A 20,441-nucleotide genomic window follows, 5' to 3' on the forward strand; every position below is an offset into this window, starting at 1 on the left:
TGGTAAACCAAAACAATTTCCTGGATGGATTGGTCATTCCCTGTATTTCTGAGGGTACAAAAACTGAACTGGAGAGGGAATTAAATTTGAATGACATCTCTAACGCCATTACAAACATGAGAGGAGGTAAAGCTTCGGGTCCAGATGGACTTCCGATAGATATTTACAAATTATTTAAAACAAAATTAATAGCCCCATTATTAGATGTTTATTTGGAATCCTTTAAAACAGGTTGCCTCCCCGTTTTGTTACGTAGTGCTCTGATCACTCTTATTCTAAAACCAGGCAAAGTGTCAACCCAGCGCGGTTCTTATAGACCCATATCACTTTTAAATTCAGATGCAAAGATTATAGCTAAGGTTCTAGCCATGAGTCTTGAGAAAGTTCTACCAGCCATTATACATGGAGACCAGAATGGTTTTGTGCAAAAGCGTCAGGGGTTCCACAATGTGAGGAGAGTTCTTAACATAATTCACGAGTGTGAAGAGTCCCCTGACACTGCAATATTATCACTCGACGCCGAAAAGGCGTTCGACCGAGTCGAATGGCCCTATCTACTCGAGGTGCTTAGTCGGTTTGGATTTGGTGACTACTTTCGTAGATGGGTCGAAATTTTATTTGTTGATTCTTCTGCAGTGGTATCTACTAATGGTCTCATCTCTCAGCCTTTTGAGTTATTTCAAGGCACAAGGCAAGGGTCACCAATTTCACCTCTTCTTTTTGTAATAGCCATGGAACCATTAGCAATAGCGATCAGATCACACCCCTTAATTCATGGTATTAAGATTGGGGACTTAGAACACAATACGGCAATGTACGCTGATGATACTATTGTGTTCTTATCACAACTTGCAGAATCGATACCATCTCTGTTAGAGTTGTTTAATCAATTTGGGAGTATCTCTGGGTTTAAAGTGAACAAAGAAAAGTCATCTATTATGTTTTTAAATGGAAATGAGAGGAAGAAACCTTTAGTATCTCATCCATTTGTGAATGCCTCAGAGGGATTTAAGTACTTGGGCATCAAAATAACCCCAAAGATAAGTAATCTTAGTTCAGCCAATTATGAGCCCATGGTACTTGATGTGACAGAAGAGATCACGAGATGGACAACACTACCTCTGTCTATATTGGGAAGAATAAGCATAGTAAAGATGACTATACTACCTAAATTTTTATTTATCTTTCAATCAATTCCACTAGCCCCTCCTCCTCCTTTTTTTCCCAAGACCAGAAAGCTTCTTTCCAATTTCATCTGGAACAATAGGAAGCCAAGACTCAGACTCTCCCTCTTATATCTACCTTATGATAGGGGGGGGCTACAGCTGCCAAATCTAGAATGGTATTATTGGGCTGCTCAGTTGAGGGCCACAATGTTTTGGTTTTCTAAAGATGTTTTCATGCCCTGGTTAGAAATGGAAAAACGGTCCTCAAAAGGTTTGTCATTGAATAGTTATCTATACTCAGCATCTTTTAAAACGTTAAAGAAAGATACTACTAATCCTTTTGTAAAAAACACTATTATTGTTTGGCATGTAGTACAAAAATTGTTGTGTGACTCTCCAAGGCTGTCCTGTTTCGCCCCGATCTGGGGTAATGATCACTTCGCCCCGGCAAAGAACGACATGGGTTTTAAAACATGGCTGAACAAGGGCATAGTAGAAATGCAGGATGTATATAAGGATTATACTCTAATGTCATTCAGTGAGCTAAAGGCAAAGTTTGATATACCGCAGAAACACTTCTTTAAATATTTACAACTTCGAAGTTTTATTCTGGCACACTTAAACAACTCAGTGCAACAACCTCCATTATCCACCTTAGAAACACATGTCACAAAAAACTGTTTTGGGAAAAGGCTGGTCTCCCGGTTTTATAATATGCTGGTTGAAAACCATAAGGAAAACTCAGATAGTAAGAGACGGGAGTGGATACGTGACTTACAAGAAGACATTTCACTCAGTGAATGGAGTAAAATATGTTTAAAAACACATACTCAAACCATCAACACTCGATTGAGAATGATACAATTTAATTGGATAATGCAAACATATATTTCCCCTGTACAATTAAATAAATTTGATTCTAATGTACTTGATCTATGTTATAAGTGTAACAATCACCAGGGTACATTATTTCACTGTTTATGGAAATGTGAAGAGATTCAAAAATTTTGGAGCTCAGTGTTAAAGTATATCTCTCAAATCACAACTTCCCCTGTACCTCTATGCCCTAAGTTATGTATTTTAGGTATTTATCCAGAGGACTGTTCTTTATCTTGCAAAGAAAGAAAAATGGTTGATCTTTGTTTACTGCAGGCCAAACACTGTATTGCATTATGTTGGAAGAATGTTGGTTGCCCCTCTTTTAATCACTGGTTGAATAACTTAACATCGAGTTTGGCTCTCAAGAAGCTGACCTATATTATTAGAAAGAGGGCTTCTGAATTTTATGACGTTTGGAAGATATTTCTGGAACTGTTGAAAGGTGGAGATATGGAGGAGGCAGTGGGAGAATGAGATAATAAAAATATTTAATGTGTTTGTGGGAGTGTACGATATAACCTATATTAAGAATATTATTATTAATATTAAATGATTATTACTGTTAGTTTTTTGTATGATTATTTTTATTTATGAATTTATTTAATTTATTATTTATTGCTCAGTATTTGTTGATGTAATTTATCTTTTTTTTATATTTTTATTTTTTTTTATCAGGACATTTAATTTATTTACCTTTTCTGTATTATTTCATATTTTTCTTTACTGCCATACGTTTTAATTGTTGGATGTTGTTGTATGAATACAAAAACCAATAAAGATATGTTTTAAAAAAAAAAAAAAAACAGTTATTTTGTGTCAGTTTTCCACAGAAAAAAACCTCAGATTCAGATTCCTCCTCTCCAGAAGGCTTACCATTTAGATTTGAATGATCACATGACCTTTCCTGCAGCCCTGCCCTGAGATGACCCTGTCTCCTAGAAATTATGTTTATGTACGATTAAACCTAAATCTAACAGTAAATACATTTGTTAGGAAACATTGACTGTGTTGAGAGTTTGTTCAGAGGCATTGTTCTTTGTTTCTTTTGAATGAATGAAACGTTACATTTATTAACAGCAGCAGTCACCAGGAGGTGGTGGAGATGGAGGGCTGGTGTACTGATGTTTACATCCAGAGTCCCATCTGTGGTTAAGGCCACAAAAGCACTTAGTGAATATTAGTGGTTTTGGTTAAATGTAAATAAACCTTTTGTGTCTTAAACCAGACCAGATCAGAAGAGTCTGAGCAGATCCATAGCATACTTTATTAAAGCTGGAGTCAGTATACAGTAAGTATCAACATATTTTTGACTTGCTAAATACGCAAGTTAACAACATATCTTCATTATGTTAATAAAAGACATAATACAATTTAGTTGAAACATCATAGGAGACATGGCTGCCCTAAGGACAAAGCTTCAGTGGTGTGTTTATTCTCTCCAAAACGTTTATATTGTTCTTGTAAAAAGCTGCAGCCTCTAATGGCAGGATTTTACACTGTCATTGTTTTACTCTATTAATTTAGTAAAAGTTTTTGTTTTCCAAATTTGGTGGAAGTGTAAAGAGATAATCTAAAGATTGAAAGTTTGAAACTTGTAGTTGTAGCTTTCACTAAAACAAAGATCCAGAGAGTAAATGGCCAAGGATCAGCCCTCTGATAGTCACTGACCCTTTAATGTCCTCTACAAGAAAAAGCAATGGAAAAAATTTTCTTTGCGTTTTTTATTTACTTGGGTCAATAATAATATCTCTTTTTTTTTTTTTTTTTTTTTTTTTTTTAACAGACCCCATAGTTATTTAGATATAGACCTCTGCCAAACAGTTCAGACAGAAGTCCCTTCATGGTAAAAGTATAAATACATTTACAAATACCAAAAACTTTTTCAAGAAATTAATTGAACTTGCTCATCTCTGTGGCAGTACAACAGCACACATTTTTTTGGGCTGGTCATGCAACAGCACAAATGTTTTTTGGCCAGTGGTGTAACAGCACTTAAGCCTTTTTGGCCAGTAGATCGACTCTATTTCTTGTCATATGTTGCGAACATTCCTGGTTTGCATATTATATTACATTTGCAAATCATACTGATATATACATTTTTCATCAAATATATAATGAAATAACATTAAATATGTGATATTAATAAAAGTGAATGTTAATAAGTTTTTTTATTTCATGAAAATTGCTAATTTATTATCTTAGCATCACTACCTTTAGTGGCATATATATATATATATATATATACAATGGAATATCATTAAATGTGTCATTTTAACACCAATGAATGATCAACATTTTTTTATTTCATAGTAAATAGTCAATTTTAATTACATTAGCTAGCTTCTCTACCTTTACCATAAAGTGACAGTTCAACTGTTTGGTAAAGAATGTTTTAAAAAATATATATATTTTACCCTTATTAGACTTATTTTTGTTGCATCAAGTTTCATAATTCTGTTCAGTAGGACTATAGAAGCTTACCTTTAAAAATTCAGACAAAAAATTTTACGTTAAGAGTCAATTTTCTCGTTTTCACTTAAAGACACAGTCACATCTAGTGGTTTTTGTTAGCATAACATAACTAAACCGTTCGGAAGAGATGGCTCAATCAGGGTTAGTTAAGTTCAACACATTTTTAAATGAGAAATAGTGACTCAAAATGTGTGGTCTACCAAACGGTTGCGCAGAACATTAAAGGGTTAAGTCTGCTGTGTAACGTATATTGAAGAGTAAAATTAAAGTGTAAACAAAGAATGAACGTTAAATGTGTCACCCTTTTATCTCATCAGTGAAGCTGCAGGGTTTTATTTTATTTATTGAAATTCAGTTGTGTATTCTCTGTTTGTAAAAAGGGTTATTATTGCTGACAGCAAGGTTTGCGGCAGGCGGATCGGCTCACACACACACACACACACACACACACACACACACACACGAACACCTGTCACTGGGAAATAAATCCTTGCATGGACAGACAGATGAAGATAACCATCAGTGGAAAATAATGAAAAGGAAGATCAGTTTCATTCAAATCCTGCAAACCTCAAATTGAAATTATAGCTGGTGGCAGTTTGAATGCATGTGCACACAAGCACACACACACACACACACACACACACACACACACACACACACACACACACACACACACACACACACACACACAGACAAATGCAGATGTCAACTCATGCAAATGCAGATTTTCTTTCACAGGAGAAAAAAAGAACATACAGACATACAGTGTCTACTGTATTACCACCCACACACATGCACCATTCCAGATGCACTAAAACATGAACACATAGGATCTGAGTCTACTCTTTGTCTCTATGTGAACGTTCTTGTTGGATGAATTTGTCAGGATTATTGAGAACGTTTCTCTTTCCTCATGTGGAAACTACATAGGTTACCTTTTGATAAAAACAAAGTGAAGTTGAAATTAGGATAAATATACATTTTTCTTATTGTCAACAAATCCCATTAAAAGAGTAACATCAATCAAGTGATCTAACTAAAAACTGTGACTGTGTATCAAAAGCCTGATATTTCTTATTCCTCTGTATCATAGAGCATCATTGTTAGATTAACCAGAGCTCCAATTGTATATGAATCTAATCAAATGCTCTGTGTCCTTTTGTTTGAGTAATATTTGATGAACAAGAGGAAATGATTAACCTAAACTTCCTGAATTCAAACAAACAAAAAAAAAGAATAAATTCCCTTGCAGAGCCTCACCTGTGAACAGGTACCAGAAGTTGTTGGGTTCAATGGCCTCTTGGTCTCCACGCCGACCGGTCTTCCTGTATTTGATCTTGTAGGCAGTGATGATGCCGTTCTGGGCGCTACGCATAGGCGGCTGCCATGACACCTTGATGCTCTGAAAGATAATTAAGAAAAAATAAGTAAACTAATTAAACTGAAAAACAACATCTGACTGAGGACACTGACTGGGCACAGACAGTAAAAGGCCCACCTCCAAAATGGGAGGAAGACTCTCAGACTTGATAATTTTGTGTCTCCTTGTAGTTGTTCATTGTCTTTGTTTGTTGTTTACTCAGTATCTCTTTTGCCCATCAACATGACATTTGATACACAGACTGTTGACATGTTGAGGGACAGACACTATGAATTTCAGTTTGACAGCCCATGTCATGACTGACTTACTGGATTTGGTATATAGAATTAAAAAGAGAAAAACATTCTGTTTAAACCCTTACCAATTCAAATGTGATGTGTAGGAATGAGAAAAACACACCACTATTAGCTTTATAATGACCACAATGAACACACTCAGGGTTTTGAAATTTAAACTGTTTCAACATTTTAAAAACATGAGAGTTATTAAATGACTCCTAAGAGAACAACTTCAGACTGTGAATTTTGTATCACAAAGACATGACATGAATGCAACATTATGAGTGTGTTTGTGTTAGAGCCAGGAGTGACCGTAAATCTGATCAGCAATCAGCAGTGAAGCCCTTCTGGCTTCTGTGTTTCTATGTTTCTTCAGATGAGTCTGATACTGATCTGGGGTCTGTACCATGAAGTGAGATTAGTGGGTTATCAAGACATCTTTGGGCCTATCTCAGGTTTTCTGGTATCATGAAGCAGGCTCACTTTTAACTGGGGTAGATCACCATGGTAACCTGTGCTGCACGGCTTCCCATCAACAGCCCAACCACTGACGTCATATGTCTCACAAACCTCATTAAATAACAAAATAACAAAGAGTCTTTCATTCCCAGCAGGATCCTGATGATGATGATGATGATGATGATGATGATGATGATGATGATGATGATGATGATGATGATGATGATGAGAAAACTAAAAAACTAAACTAAACTAAATCTGTCATCTTTTATTAGAAAACTAATGCTCACTATTTCAATATTTGTCTTATTCATCTCTGTTTCAACAGCAGAAATCAAATAAGACTAAGTAATGCTAATAATTCCTGCACTTATTTACTTAGCCTTACTTTGATGTTGAATGATGAATATAACTTTCTGCTTTCACTGAAACTGGATTTACCTGCAGGTATCGCCCTTTCATCTTATATGGAGTTCTTTATTCATGGTTCTGATGATGTTTGCTTCTCGTAATGACTCTGCCTCTTCCACGAGGCTGGATAGTTAGGCCAGAATCAACAGAGCCAGTTGAAAACCAGCTTAGTGAAACAGGTTATGCAGGATGGCCCATGTCAAGCTTAGTGAAGCCAAATAACCCCAAGAGAGCCAGACTAAGTTGGACTTGGTCCGTGGTCCAGGCCCCCAGTGTCTGTGTGTCTGTTTTTTATTGAATCATTCTAGTAAAAGCCTGCAGTCATTTGAATTTCACTGTGTGTTTGTGTGTGTAAAGGCGTTTATACGTTGCATATATTTCAATGCATGTGTTTGTGTGTATGTTTGTGTGTGTATGGGATGAATTTTAATTGCTTAATTTGCATGTTAACAACCCACCTCTGACACACACGCACACACACACACACACACACACACACACACACACACACACACACACACACACACACACACACACACACACACACACACACACACACACACACAGCAGATGTTTGCTTGGCCCCCAGTGTGCTCTGCTGTGTGAGGCAGCTGGCCATCAACCATCCTGCTGATATCCTCAGTGTGTATGTGTGTGTGTGTGTGTGTGTGTGTGTGTGTTATGTGGGCATTTATGAATGAAGATTAATGAATTAAGAAATAAAAAAAGGATCTCTGTCATACCAACCTCTCTCTATCTTTCTCTTTTATCACTCGTATCCGTCATAGCTCCGCCTGCTAGTTGTGTAGTGTTAGCAGACTTTCTATAACTAGGCTGCTACTGATAACTATACTAATAATGGTAGAATTTCAAAATGAATTGTACCTAAACTTAATCAGACTTAAACATAATGAGGTCAGACAAGGGTATTTGACAGAATAAGGTGAGTCCACTCCGAGCAGTGGAGTCAGTGAAACAAACTAAATTTTTTTCTAAAATGACTCTAAAAATTTGATCCATGAAGAACCATATCAATGTCATGTGTGCAGCAAGTCAGTGGCTTAGTCAGACAGAGAGAACAAAGGGGGACTCTAAGGTCTCAGTGAGCATGGTGCAATTCTCTTGAAGGCACCTTGTGGAGTGTATTCCACTGATCTATAGGTGGAGGTAACATTCCATGAATCCTGCTATAAAAGGCAAGAAAGAAGAAAGCTAGCAAGCAAACATGGATATAAAGAACACAGGTTCAAATTTGTATAAGAATTGTCTCTGTTCAGGTCACAAGTATAGACTGTAAATAAAGATGGGCATAGCTTCTTCCTCCTCTTTGTCCATATTTGGATTAGCTGGGAGTTAGGGTCAGAGTCAAACACAGTGCCAAGATGGCAATGGCGGAGCAGCTCACTCTGACCTTCAAAACTGCTCTTCAGAAACCTGTGGGTGACATCACATAGGTTTCACTGAGATTCAGGTCAAGACTCGTTACTGGCCAGTTAAAAACAGTTCGTCTTTTCTTTTCAATCTTTTTTTGTGCTGATGTGAGCTTTTCCTGCTGAAGGAAGTGAGTCTTCTGACACTGGGTGTCACAAACTGGCTCAATGAATGTGACAATAAGGGAGATCACACAAGTTATGCTAAAAAAACAAGCAATTTATTATAACTAAAACATAGGACGGATAAGCAATGAGGGATGGAAATCAGCAAGTTTAGTCATGAAAGCGATGCATCTATGAGTGGAAATTGTGCTGTGCTGGTGTTGTATGTGCAAAAGCAAAACAAATGGCTGTCAGCAAATGGAAGGGAGAGGACAAGTGAGCACATGGACCAGCTTTTATATTCTGGAAAAGCCAGGTGCACAGCATCAGCTGGTAACTCTCCCATGCCAACCAACTGCCTGCCAATGTGGGCAAGGACAACCTCCAAGACAATGGGAGGGGCATCACACTGGGTAACACATTTCGCTCTAAAATGCCTTGGTAATCTTCTGATTTCATCCTTTGATATATTCAATGTCTCCAGTACCAGAGGCAGCAAAGCAGTTCCACCGCATGATAGAACCTCCACCATGTTTTACTGTAGGTATGATGTTCTTTTCCTTATGGGTTTAATTTCATTGCCTATAAACAAACTGATGCATGACATTCCCAAAGAGCTCCACTTTGGGTTTCATCTGTCCATAGAACAGTATCCCACAAAGACTATGGCTTATTTTTATTAATTTTTGTTTTCAATGTTTATTTTTGTGGGGACAGCGCACATTAAAAGTAATTGCACTAGAGTTAGCTAGAAGTTAATTTCTGTTGTCCCTGGGCAGGTACACAAAAAATAACCACAAAGTAACAAATACACAAAACAGCACAATACATAGGCTAAATAAAATCAGTATGATACATACAATACAATAATTACAAGGCAACCATTAATGGTGACTGACTTTAGCCAAAGCTTGAGGCTAGTGTTAAACTCAGCAAAGCTTCCTGGGTTTCTGATCTTTGTGAGTATGGAATTCCACTTTCTCAAACTACTTTATTGAATGATTATTGCATTAGATATAAAATAAGTTCACTTTCATTTAAATGAAACACTATCTGATCACAAAGTACCTTTTGTAAACATGAGTATTTCTGTTTTGTGCCTTTCTTTAAATAGTTGTGTCACCTGGGTTCAGTGTGTGGTGTACAGTACAAGCTGAAACAACCTCTGCAGATTCCTCCAGGTCATCCTGAGGCTCTTCAGATGTCTTTAATGTTGCACTGACCTTCACAGACTTCTCTCATTAATGTTTTTATTTGTGTCACATCCTGGAAGTGCCTTAACAGTTTTAAGACTATGAAACTTCTTGATAATGGTTACGAACTGTTGAAACAGGGATTTCGAGATAATTTGGAATTATTATGTTTTTTCATGACAGTATTTCTAATGCGCTCTCATCTTTGCCATTGTGAAAAAGAAACTGGAAACAATCAGCACATTTTTATTATTCATTGGTTAATTCAGGTCACGTGAACACTGGTAATAATTGGAAATAACACAGGCAAGTGTTATTTGTTTTTTATTTTGAGGAACTAATTTCAATTAATCCAGAATAATTGTGCCCACAGAACATTTTCTGTCTGTATTTTTATTTCAGTAAATGAAAACATTTTTTGTTCTCATTGTTGATCAATAACTTTGGACATTTTATAAAAAATATTCAGATGATACAAAATTGGTTCATTCACATTTATTTCTGAAGATATTCTAAATTCTGTATTTACAAATCAAGGCTGGCAATAATTCTGACCTGGAATGTACTAACACACACACACACACACACACACACACACAATTCTCCATCAGCTGTGGTGTAAGTCATCAGGCCAATGAGCAGTTTAAATATTCAGCCAGTGTTACTGTGACGATGGCCGCAGAGGAATTCATTAACATTTAGCTGCACCTGTTCCCTCTGCTGCTCCTCATCCTGCTAATTGATTACAGCAGAACTTATTACTGAGAGGGAGGAGGGGGAAGACGGGGGAAGCAGAAGAATGTAGGGAGAGAAAAAAGAGAAGGGGAAAATTAAATAGATGTGTGTGTCGGCCAAATTCCTCCATACTCTCTCTCTCTCCCTCTCTCTCTCTCGTCGGGTGTCACCATGCACTTCATTACCTAATTAGCCACTTTGATAGGACACAGTTGGATGTGAGGTCTCCATGGAAACAATATAGAGGTTACATTCATGTTGGAACAACTCCCACAGAGCCACAAAGAGGCAAACCATCCATGNTACAAAATTGGTTCATTCACATTTATTTCTGAAGATATTCTAAATTCTGTATTTACAAATCAAGGCTGGCAATAATTCTGACCTGGAATGTACTAACACACACACACACACACACACACACACACACACACACACACACACACACACACTCAGAGCGATGGTGTGTCCATTCTCCATCAGCTGTGGTGTAAGTCATCAGGCCAATGAGCAGTTTAAATATTCAGCCAGTGTTACTGTGACGATGGCCGCAGAGGAATTCATTAACATTTAGCTGCACCTGTTCCCTCTGCTGCTCCTCATCCTGCTAATTGATTACAGCAGAACTTATTACTGAGAGGGAGGAGGGGGAAGACGGGGGAAGCAGAAGAATGTAGGGAGAGAAAAAAGAGAAGGGGAAAATTAAATAGATGTGTGTGTCGGCCAAATTCCTCCATACTCTCTCTCTCTCCCTCTCTCTCTCTCGTCGGGTGTCACCATGCACTTCATTACCTAATTAGCCACTTTGATAGGACACAGTTGGATGTGAGGTCTCCATGGAAACAATATAGAGGTTACATTCATGTTGGAACAACTCCCACAGAGCCACAAAGAGGCAAACCATCCATGAAGGAGGACAGCACCATCACAGCGAGTCTCTACCTGGAGGGAACCACTCCTCAGTGGCACAACAAAAACAACTGCTACAATCTTCTTCTTTTCATTAGACTGTCTATTAATACAGTCACTGTGTTAATACATAATTACAATACTGTCTCCTACTGATATTACTGCTGCTACTTAAGTTACTGGTTACAGCTATTCCTGCTGCAACTACTGTTACTACTGTTACTGCCGCTGCCTCTACTACAGCTGTTGTTGTGGTTTACTATGCTGCTGCTGTTACAAATACTAAATACAAGTGTTCCTGCAGCTGCAGCTACTACGACTACTCAACCCTAATTTACATATTTAGCAAATCACAAATACAACATATTTGTTTTCTGCCGAAATATGTGAATTTACAGCAGAGTATTAAATTGTAGGGACTGCAGCATAATTCAAGTCTTTTTATGGTTCTGTTTAGACTTTCACAACACGTGGTTCAGGTTAGTGAAAGATCCTGGTATGACTTCAGATACAACCTGTTTATCTACATTTAACCTAAACCACCATGACCTCAACTAAATGGCTTTTGACTGTGGATGTGAACCCTGGTCTCTGGTGCAACAGTCTTGTGTGTTATTCATCCATCATCCATCTCAATACCTCCTGGCGACTCTGCTGCTGTTAGTAAATGTTGCATGTCATTCATTCCAAAAAATATTGCTGGCTGGTTTATGGAGGATACAACCACCAGGAGGTGATTCTAGTTATATTTTATAATTTTTTTTCATAACTGATCAATCCAGCCCAACGTCTCTGCAGATTTATTCATTTCAAAGTATTAGTGAAACTAACCTGACATTACTATTCACCTCCATCCTTCAAATTCCTGCATCTGTCTGTATCTTTAAATGTGTGTGTGCTGCTAGAGATTACCTTCATATGAAACATCTTACTGGCTGAAATCAGACCTATATTATATGTTTTTGTCCACTCTCCACCTGCACCTCCTGAAAAAGCTGAACCACAGACTGCTGTGTTCATTAAGTTGTTGAGTTTCATCTCTTTTTAGACGCTGACTGAACTAAATAGGCTCCATGGATCAATTAAGCTGGTTTCAGATGTATTTTTCTTTCCATGTGTGAATTGGAGGTGAAGTGGCCTCGGGCTGTACTGTAACACTGAAGCAGTTCTTTTTTTTTCTGTCCGAGTGGAGCAGAAAATGTTGGGAGCTGAATTCTCTGCTGCAGCTGCTTTGTATTCAGATGTAGCTGACATTGTAAAGCAGCAGGGCAAGTGCAGCTGTGGCCTCATTCACTGCCTTCAAACAGACCGAGAGCCTCCGTCTGTTTTAATTTTCCCTTGGAGGACATGAGGAAATTACAGGGAGGTCTGCAGAAAGCTGATGATGATGACACTGATAATAATAAGTGCTGATAATAACCAGAGCAACAGCCAATCACAAGAATCAGACATGTCTGAGGGAGACTTAATGAACACCATACTAATACTGCGTAGCTCCTCCCTTTGCTGTCAACCAGCCTCACACATTCACTCTGGGGGGGGGGGGGTTGAAGTTCACTGAACTCACTGTCATGCTGATGAAACCAGTTTGTCACATGGAGCATTATGCTGCTGGAAGGAAACATTAGAAGAAGGTGAACTGTGGCCATGAAGGGATGAACATGGTCAGAAACAATTCTCAGATAGACTGAGACATTCAAAGGAAAGTAATGAAGGAACAGTAGCAGAAACAGAACCTTGCCATTCACCTTGCCTGAACCTCCTGTATTGCTGATGCAGGACATACGACAGCACTCGTGCATTTCATTTAGCAGTACAGTCTGTATTATTGTATTTCCAGCTGTACTTTGTGCTGAGCAGTTTCACTGATTGATTAAAGCTTTGAAGAAAAAACAAAACTTTAAACTGAAACTGGAATTAATTCAGTGGCTTTCTCTGCTGCAGTGTAAGAGCTGCATACATAACACCTCATCCACCCTGTGATCTCCACACACACAAACACACACCCACACACTCACACACACACACACACACGCATACACACACACACACACACATACACACACACACACACACATACACACACACACACACACATACACACACACACACACACATACACACACACACACACACATACACACACACACACACACATACACACACACACACACACATACACACACACACACACACATACACACACACACACACACATACACACACACACACACACACACACACACACACATCCAATGTGATTGCAGCTCTCACCCAGAGGACATGAACAAACAATCACAGATTGAATTCAGGGAGAGTTTACTCATCTGTCCCCCTCTCTCTTTCTCTCTCTCTATCCCTCTCTCTGTGTGTGCGTGTGTGTGTGTGTGTGTTAATGTCCTCTGGGTAAAAGGAGCAATCACATGGAGGGCAGACTGTCTCTGTTTGCTTTGCAATACAACATGCAACACCATGCTCCACCATGCAGTGTGTGTGTGTTTGTGTGTGTGTGTGTGAGAGAGAGAGAAAGAGAGAGAGAGAGAGAGAGAGAGAGAGAGAGAGAGTGTGTTCAGAAAATAAAATAAACAGCTGTTGGGTTTTAGAACAATATATGAAAAAATACACATGCAGGTGTGAGCAGTTGGTTCTCTGTGTACACGGGAAGGATTTTCCAGAGCTCGTTAAGCCATAGTCTGTGATGTAATTATAAACTAAAGTGCCCAGCATTGACGGGGGCCTGTCCCCCTGCCATTTTAATTGTGAATGCATCAAATATCAAGCATTTTTTTTTACTGAAATTAGATTCTTTGGGGGGATTAACATTTTATGATTTATTATCTGCAAGATTAAAATGAATTTCATATACATGCAGAAAATAGAAGTATTTTTTCCACAGGACAGGAGGAAGGGATGAATCAAGGGAAAAACAGAGCTGATGAATGACAACAAATTAATAATCATGTTTACATTTTTGTTTCTGAGAGTGTAATCATCCTGTTACCACGGCAACTAGATGGTGCAAAGCATCAGAGTGAGGAGATCTGATGGTTAAAGTTAATTTATCTGCTGAATGCATGAATGAATGAATGAACAGATGAATTTCTGATTTCACAGTGTACAGATCTGAAGTGAATGAAGAACTGAATGCAAGAAAGAACGAACAGAATAACTGACTTAGTTACTAGCTGACTGACAGCATGAATGAATGATTGAATGAATAAATTAATGAATGAATGACTACACAAATGAGCAAGTAAATGAATAACTGAATTAATCAATTGATAACGTGACTGGCTGATTCAAAGAATGACTGATGTGTGTGTGTGTGTGTGTGTGTGTGTGTGTGTGTGTGTGTGTGTGTGTTTGTGTGGGTGTGTATGTGTTTGTGTATGCGGTTTTGTGCATGTGTGTTTGTGTGTGTTTAAAGATTTCGTCCAGCGACTCTTCATGGATCAGGAACTTTCCTGAAATAACTGCAGCCAGTGAAAATGAGTTTATCACAACACTGAAACTGAAATTCTGTTAGAGTCATAAAAAACCCAGAGGATGTTCTGCACTGGCACTAGACTTTACAGAAATTACCAGGATTGAAAATTATTTTAATCAATTTTTTTTCTTCTCTACCTTTCATGGCTGAAGGATGAACTGCCCTGTTTTCCACATTAAAAACCTATTGTGAAAATACAGTGCACTCTTACATCAGCTTGTGAAGTCTGTCTGATGAACATCTGCTCCGACAAGTAGTCTCTATCTGTCTGTGTGGGTAAACTATCTGTAATATGACTGCAGTCACAGGCCCAGCAGGCAGTTAACCAGGTGGGGGGAGGATGTTATTAGCCACTGTTCGAAACATGATGTGAGCACTCCATACCTTACTCTGTACAATGATTGGAGTCACAGGGTTGTAAGACTACACATTGCTGAGTGTTTTGTCTGATCATTTGTGATCACCACAACTGGAGCCATGAAACAGAGTAAGATAACACTAGCTTGACCTCTGAGCAGTTGCAGGAGCTGCTGATACTGAAGAACTTGTAGTGGGAATCACTGACATTCTCTTCAGTAGCACACCACAGATGATAAAACCAAAAATATTTCCCAACCTGTTTCATGGTCTTTCTCTAGCATTTCTTTCAGCAATGGGGGGAGGTCGGACCCCCCACCCCCAAATAAGTAATTTTTTCCAAGTAGCACTTGTTCTCCTAAGTTGAAAATTGTAGGAAACTCAGAGCGCTTTACAATGGAAGCCACATTCACTCATTCACACACACAATCATACAGCGTTCTCTACACACATCCATGGTACATCAGTGGCGATTTGGGTTTAAGTATCTTGCCCAAGGATGCTTGAAGCCAACAGTGCAGCATAGCCGAGGTTTTCTGATATAACAGTACTGTGCTCGACAGGTGACAGGTCTGTCTATAGTCTCTGTGCTCTGAAAGACGATACAGCAGAAAAGGGGTGAAAATTAGTGGGTTCACCCGGGTGTTGTATTTACATCAATGTAGATCCGAGCCGATTGGAGCCAGGGATGATAAAAACCCATGTCTGCTGCAGTCATTTGACCCGGGTGTGAATGACGATTGAACCCTTTTCCATTGCTGACAAAAGCCTGTCTTAGTTGGTTTTTTGACTGGTGGAAAAGGGGTTTAAGTTGAAATTACTTATTTGAAAGAGAGTTAATTTGAGAGAATGCCCTGCTGACAGTGATATGATGGGAAAGAAAACATCTCCATAGAAACACTCAGGTTGTATGTGGTTGTTCACTCAGTAGCACTGGATTGAAAAGTGGCTGATGGTATGCTGCTAGTGGTGGAACTGGTCTCTTAGTGCTATTACAGAGTGGAGCTTCTTCCACCACAAACTACTGTAAGTAGTGCAACTGCGACTTCATGACATTTCATAGGATTCTGAAGCAGCTGCAGCAATAAATAACAAAATTTACACAGTGGAACAGCCTTTTGAAAAATGGAAAGATTATGCTGCAGTATGATATTTATTTCCACAAAAAGTGAGGAGAATTTCTGTTTCACTACTGTGGAATGCACTTCTCCACAGTGATTGTAATAAGGGTCATCCTGCTTGCTGCATTACAAATTTTAATAGTTTCTTAGATCGCTGGGAACAAAAGGAAGAGACAGATTCTTCTGCTTGTGTGAGGCTGTGTGGAGAATTCAAACCTTATCTGGACTCCAGTAAGTCTCAACATTTAGAGAGGAAACAGGGAGGCTGTCAACACAGTAACTGCATGAAACCAGAGCGAGAACCAGGTCAGAGAACAGTCATGTCCTGCTGCCCCCATTAGTCCTGACTGGACATCATGGCAGACATCCATACAGTATTTCAGAATCCTTCAGAATCACTTAAATGCTTGTGTTTCTTGTTGAAAGGTTAAATACATGTACGTATATGACTGAAAAGTAATGAATAAGGGAGGGAAATGTGTGAAGAATAGAATTAATGAATGTTGTATTGTAGTGTACTGTATGAGTGAAAGTACTTTGTTATGAGGGACTGTAGTTTGCACAGTCCCTCATAGTGAGACACTGACTGAAAGTTTTCATAATGGACTGTGTGAATCCTCATTTCAAGTCCTCAGAAGTCAAATGAACTTCACACTGAGCTCAGGTGAACCCTTCACTGCTGCTTACTTTAATTATGTTTAAACGAGTCTCCAGGTTCTCCAGAGTAACACATCTGATTCCTGCAGAGACTCATCGGGAGTTTTAATCGCTCCTAGCTGGAACTCTTCCAGATGCTATTCTTAGAGCAGAAGACCAACTAAAAGTTTGCAGTGAGCTGGATGCTTCTGGACTCCGACAGCCAGAGAGACAGTGACCTTAGCTGGACTTACTGGACATACTGAGAATTTTGCCTGTGTGTTCAACCAAGCATTCAACAACAGACACACACAAACACACACACACGCACACGCACACCGACACACACACACACACACACACACACACACACACACACACACAGACATACACACACACACACACACAGAGACATACACACACACACACACACACACACTCACACTCACTCTGACAGCTGGAGGAAGAGGAAAGTTGAGGAAATGTCAGATTTGTTTGAAAAGTTGGTTTGACAGCAGAAACTTGACAAGAGTGGAAAGACACATTTTATCCTTCAGCAACACGCTACAGTGAAACTGACTGAGGCACACACACACTGCATGATGATGTGTGTGTGGTAGTTAACCAGTGGGCAAGATGCTGCAGGAGATCATCAGGCCAAACTGAGCAGAATTATAACAGCTTCTGCCACTAGTGCTGCTGCTACTAAAATACCTCTCTACTTGCTTTAAGTTATTTTCCGTGTCATGATCACCACCACCCCCCTTAAATACTGTTTCTACCATGGACACCTTTTGGTCAAGGACATCGCTGTGTGGACCCTTTAGCCAACAGCGTCTACCTGTAAGCTCTGACCTCCCATTCAGGTGTTTACTGCACCAAGATGGACCAGACTGAAACAGACCTGTTCATGACAGTAGCAGTAGTAATTCTCTTAAATTCAGGGCCTGTCCTGTCTCTGCTTGTCTTTCCTGTTCTGAAAATCTCTCTCCTGCATCTTGCTGCACTCTTCAACTCCCTGCACTCCTTCCTGTTCGAAGAAATATTAAAGAAGAACAGACACTAAACATATCAAATGTTCAGTATAGAGGAAAAATATCTAAAAATCAGCTCTATGGTTTTCAAAACATTTACCATTAACTGACAATCAACATGAACAATGTAGAATCCTGTATTTTCCTATCTCAGTGTTGTAAACCTTTGCTGGCTCATTTCTTTGCATAATTGCACAATTTGACGACCTTTCTTGCTTTCCTTGATGGAAAGTCATCAATTAATACCAAAATGACATACAATCCTAAATACCAAAATAAAGTATATTATTATTATTATGTATCCACAAACATACTGTACATATGTGAAGCCAAGACACTGCGTAAACTAGAAAGGGCGACAGCTCTGAACCACACTACATGACATAATGAAGCGATACAAAACCGATCGCGTATTTGTTTTTTTTTTTGCTAGTGCCCATGTCCAGTAAGTCCCCAACAAGATGCCGCCCATATTTAAATCCGCCACTGAGCTCTGGGGAGATGAGGGAACTTGGATCTTGAGGAGTCGTAGCATTTATTTACTGACAAACAGCCTAAAGGGTACATACATCACACTGTATGTTCACAACTATATTGCTAACATCTAACTAACTTGCTATCTCTCTGCTGCGGTTGCCAGCCGCACTGCTCTCTATCTCTCTCTCACCCGCTACACACATAACCTACCTACTGATCTATTCCTGAAAGGAGCTGCTGTACTCCTGTAGCAATATTCTGTCTCAAACTTCTCAAACTTACTGTAGATCTGTAGATCTCACACAGAGATGATAAACCAGTGTTATTTGATCATTTTCTTCCTACTGCTGCCTCTTAATTCGCAGGTTTAGTTTCCACACATGCACATTCATGCTTGCCCTGACTACACACCACTGCTGTACATATATTCACAAAAAAATCCATTCCATGTGAGTTGTCAGGCTGAAATTAAATGTTGGCAAAAGCTACTGACTTAAAAAGAAATTGTGTCCTCAATTTGGCCTTTGAAAAGCTGCAACTGGCCTCAGTGATGGGGCTGAAGACAAGCTGACTGTGAGATCTCCTCATGTCTTGTGTTATAGTTTTAATGGCTGCCGCAAGGCAAATTTCCTTTTATGGGACAATAAAGTGATTTTTATTTCTCATTTTGATCTTTTAATCATGTGACTTAGACACATTCTAACAAGTAAGAGTTTTTGACCCATCTACCCTGTTGCCCTGCTGTGTCAATGGAGCTAATTAATTTTCATATAATAGTCATTTCTTTTTTATTGAATATGTGTCAATTGGACTTAATTACCATGAACATATGTTGTATCATCCTCTGTAGCTTCGTCCACTCTTGATATTACAGTTGGCAGTAAAACTAGCGCTGTCAACACCATTAGTGTCACACCGCATTGAGGTCTAGTTGGGGTTTTGTCACGTCTCTGTGTTTTGTCTTGTCATTTCCTGTTTTAGTTTGAAAAGTAACTCTCCTCTCATTTCAGGTCACTTGCCCTTTCTCATGTCTCTCGGTCTGATTGCCCTCGGAGTGTTTTCACCTGTTCCCCTTGCCCAGTGTTTAAATAGTCTGTGTCTCCCTGTGTCTTGTGCCAGTGTGTTTCGGCTGTGTGCGTGCACCCCAGCTCTTCGTCACAGCCCTTGTCACAGCGTTCCTGAAGTTTTGTGTCCTTCTTCCTACAAGTGAGAGTTTGAGTTTTAAGTTTATATCCTAGTTTAGTTGAATAGTTAAGGATTTCATAGCCTTTTGTTTCCTCCGTGTGGAGTGATCTTTTGTTTACTTACCTTTTATAGAATAGAGCCTCCAGTTGGCTGGAGAGTTTTTTATTTACAGATAACGTTTAATAGCCCATTGTGTTTTCCTCCTTTAGTGGAGTGATTATTATTTTGATATTTTTCATAGCCTCATGTATAGTGAGAGCTAGGTTTATAGCCTATTTATTTCTCCAATTGGAGGCGCTCTGAAGAGATAATAAAAACAATCAATTGAACCCTGCATCTGTGTCCTGAGTCCTTGCCTGGTCGTGACAATCAGAGTACCATGTGTTATTGATACATGTCACTCGGGTGCATGTGTTGGAAACTGTCAAAGTGTCTTAGTATGTGACACATACACTGAAAAAAAATATTTTTTGACCTTGTAATTATTCCTGTGATTATTTGTTTAAATTCTACAATAAATTATTATTTAAGTAATTTTACTTAAAAATGTCACCTTCTATTTAATCTGTTACTTGGTGTTTGCTTGTAATTATGTATCCTCATTTCCATACGTAAATTTGATCATTCACACCAAGTAATATTAATTAAACTAGTGTACTGACCGTGCAATCTGACACAAGTAAGTAAAATTAACTTGGGTGAGAGTGAACCAGGCAACCAAGC

The 20,441-nt window shown here is 38.8% G+C and overlaps 1 protein-coding gene across 1 annotated transcript in view; it reads right to left on the reverse strand.

Annotated features, from left to right (window-relative positions):
* dcc (DCC netrin 1 receptor) overlaps window positions 1–20,441 on the reverse strand; it is a 233,113-nt gene that overhangs the window by 80,733 nt on the left and 131,939 nt on the right. Inside the window, exon 14 of the mRNA XM_022744417.1 lies at window positions 5,781–5,922. Coding sequence (XP_022600138.1) covers window positions 5,781–5,922 — 142 coding nt within the window. The remainder of the gene's footprint in view (window positions 1–5,780; window positions 5,923–20,441) is intronic.

Source organism: Seriola dumerili, unplaced genomic scaffold (assembly GCF_002260705.1).
Source record: "Seriola dumerili isolate Sdu_G_001 unplaced genomic scaffold, Sdu_1.0 BDQW01000081.1, whole genome shotgun sequence".
Taxonomy (NCBI): domain Eukaryota; kingdom Metazoa; phylum Chordata; class Actinopteri; order Carangiformes; family Carangidae; genus Seriola; species Seriola dumerili.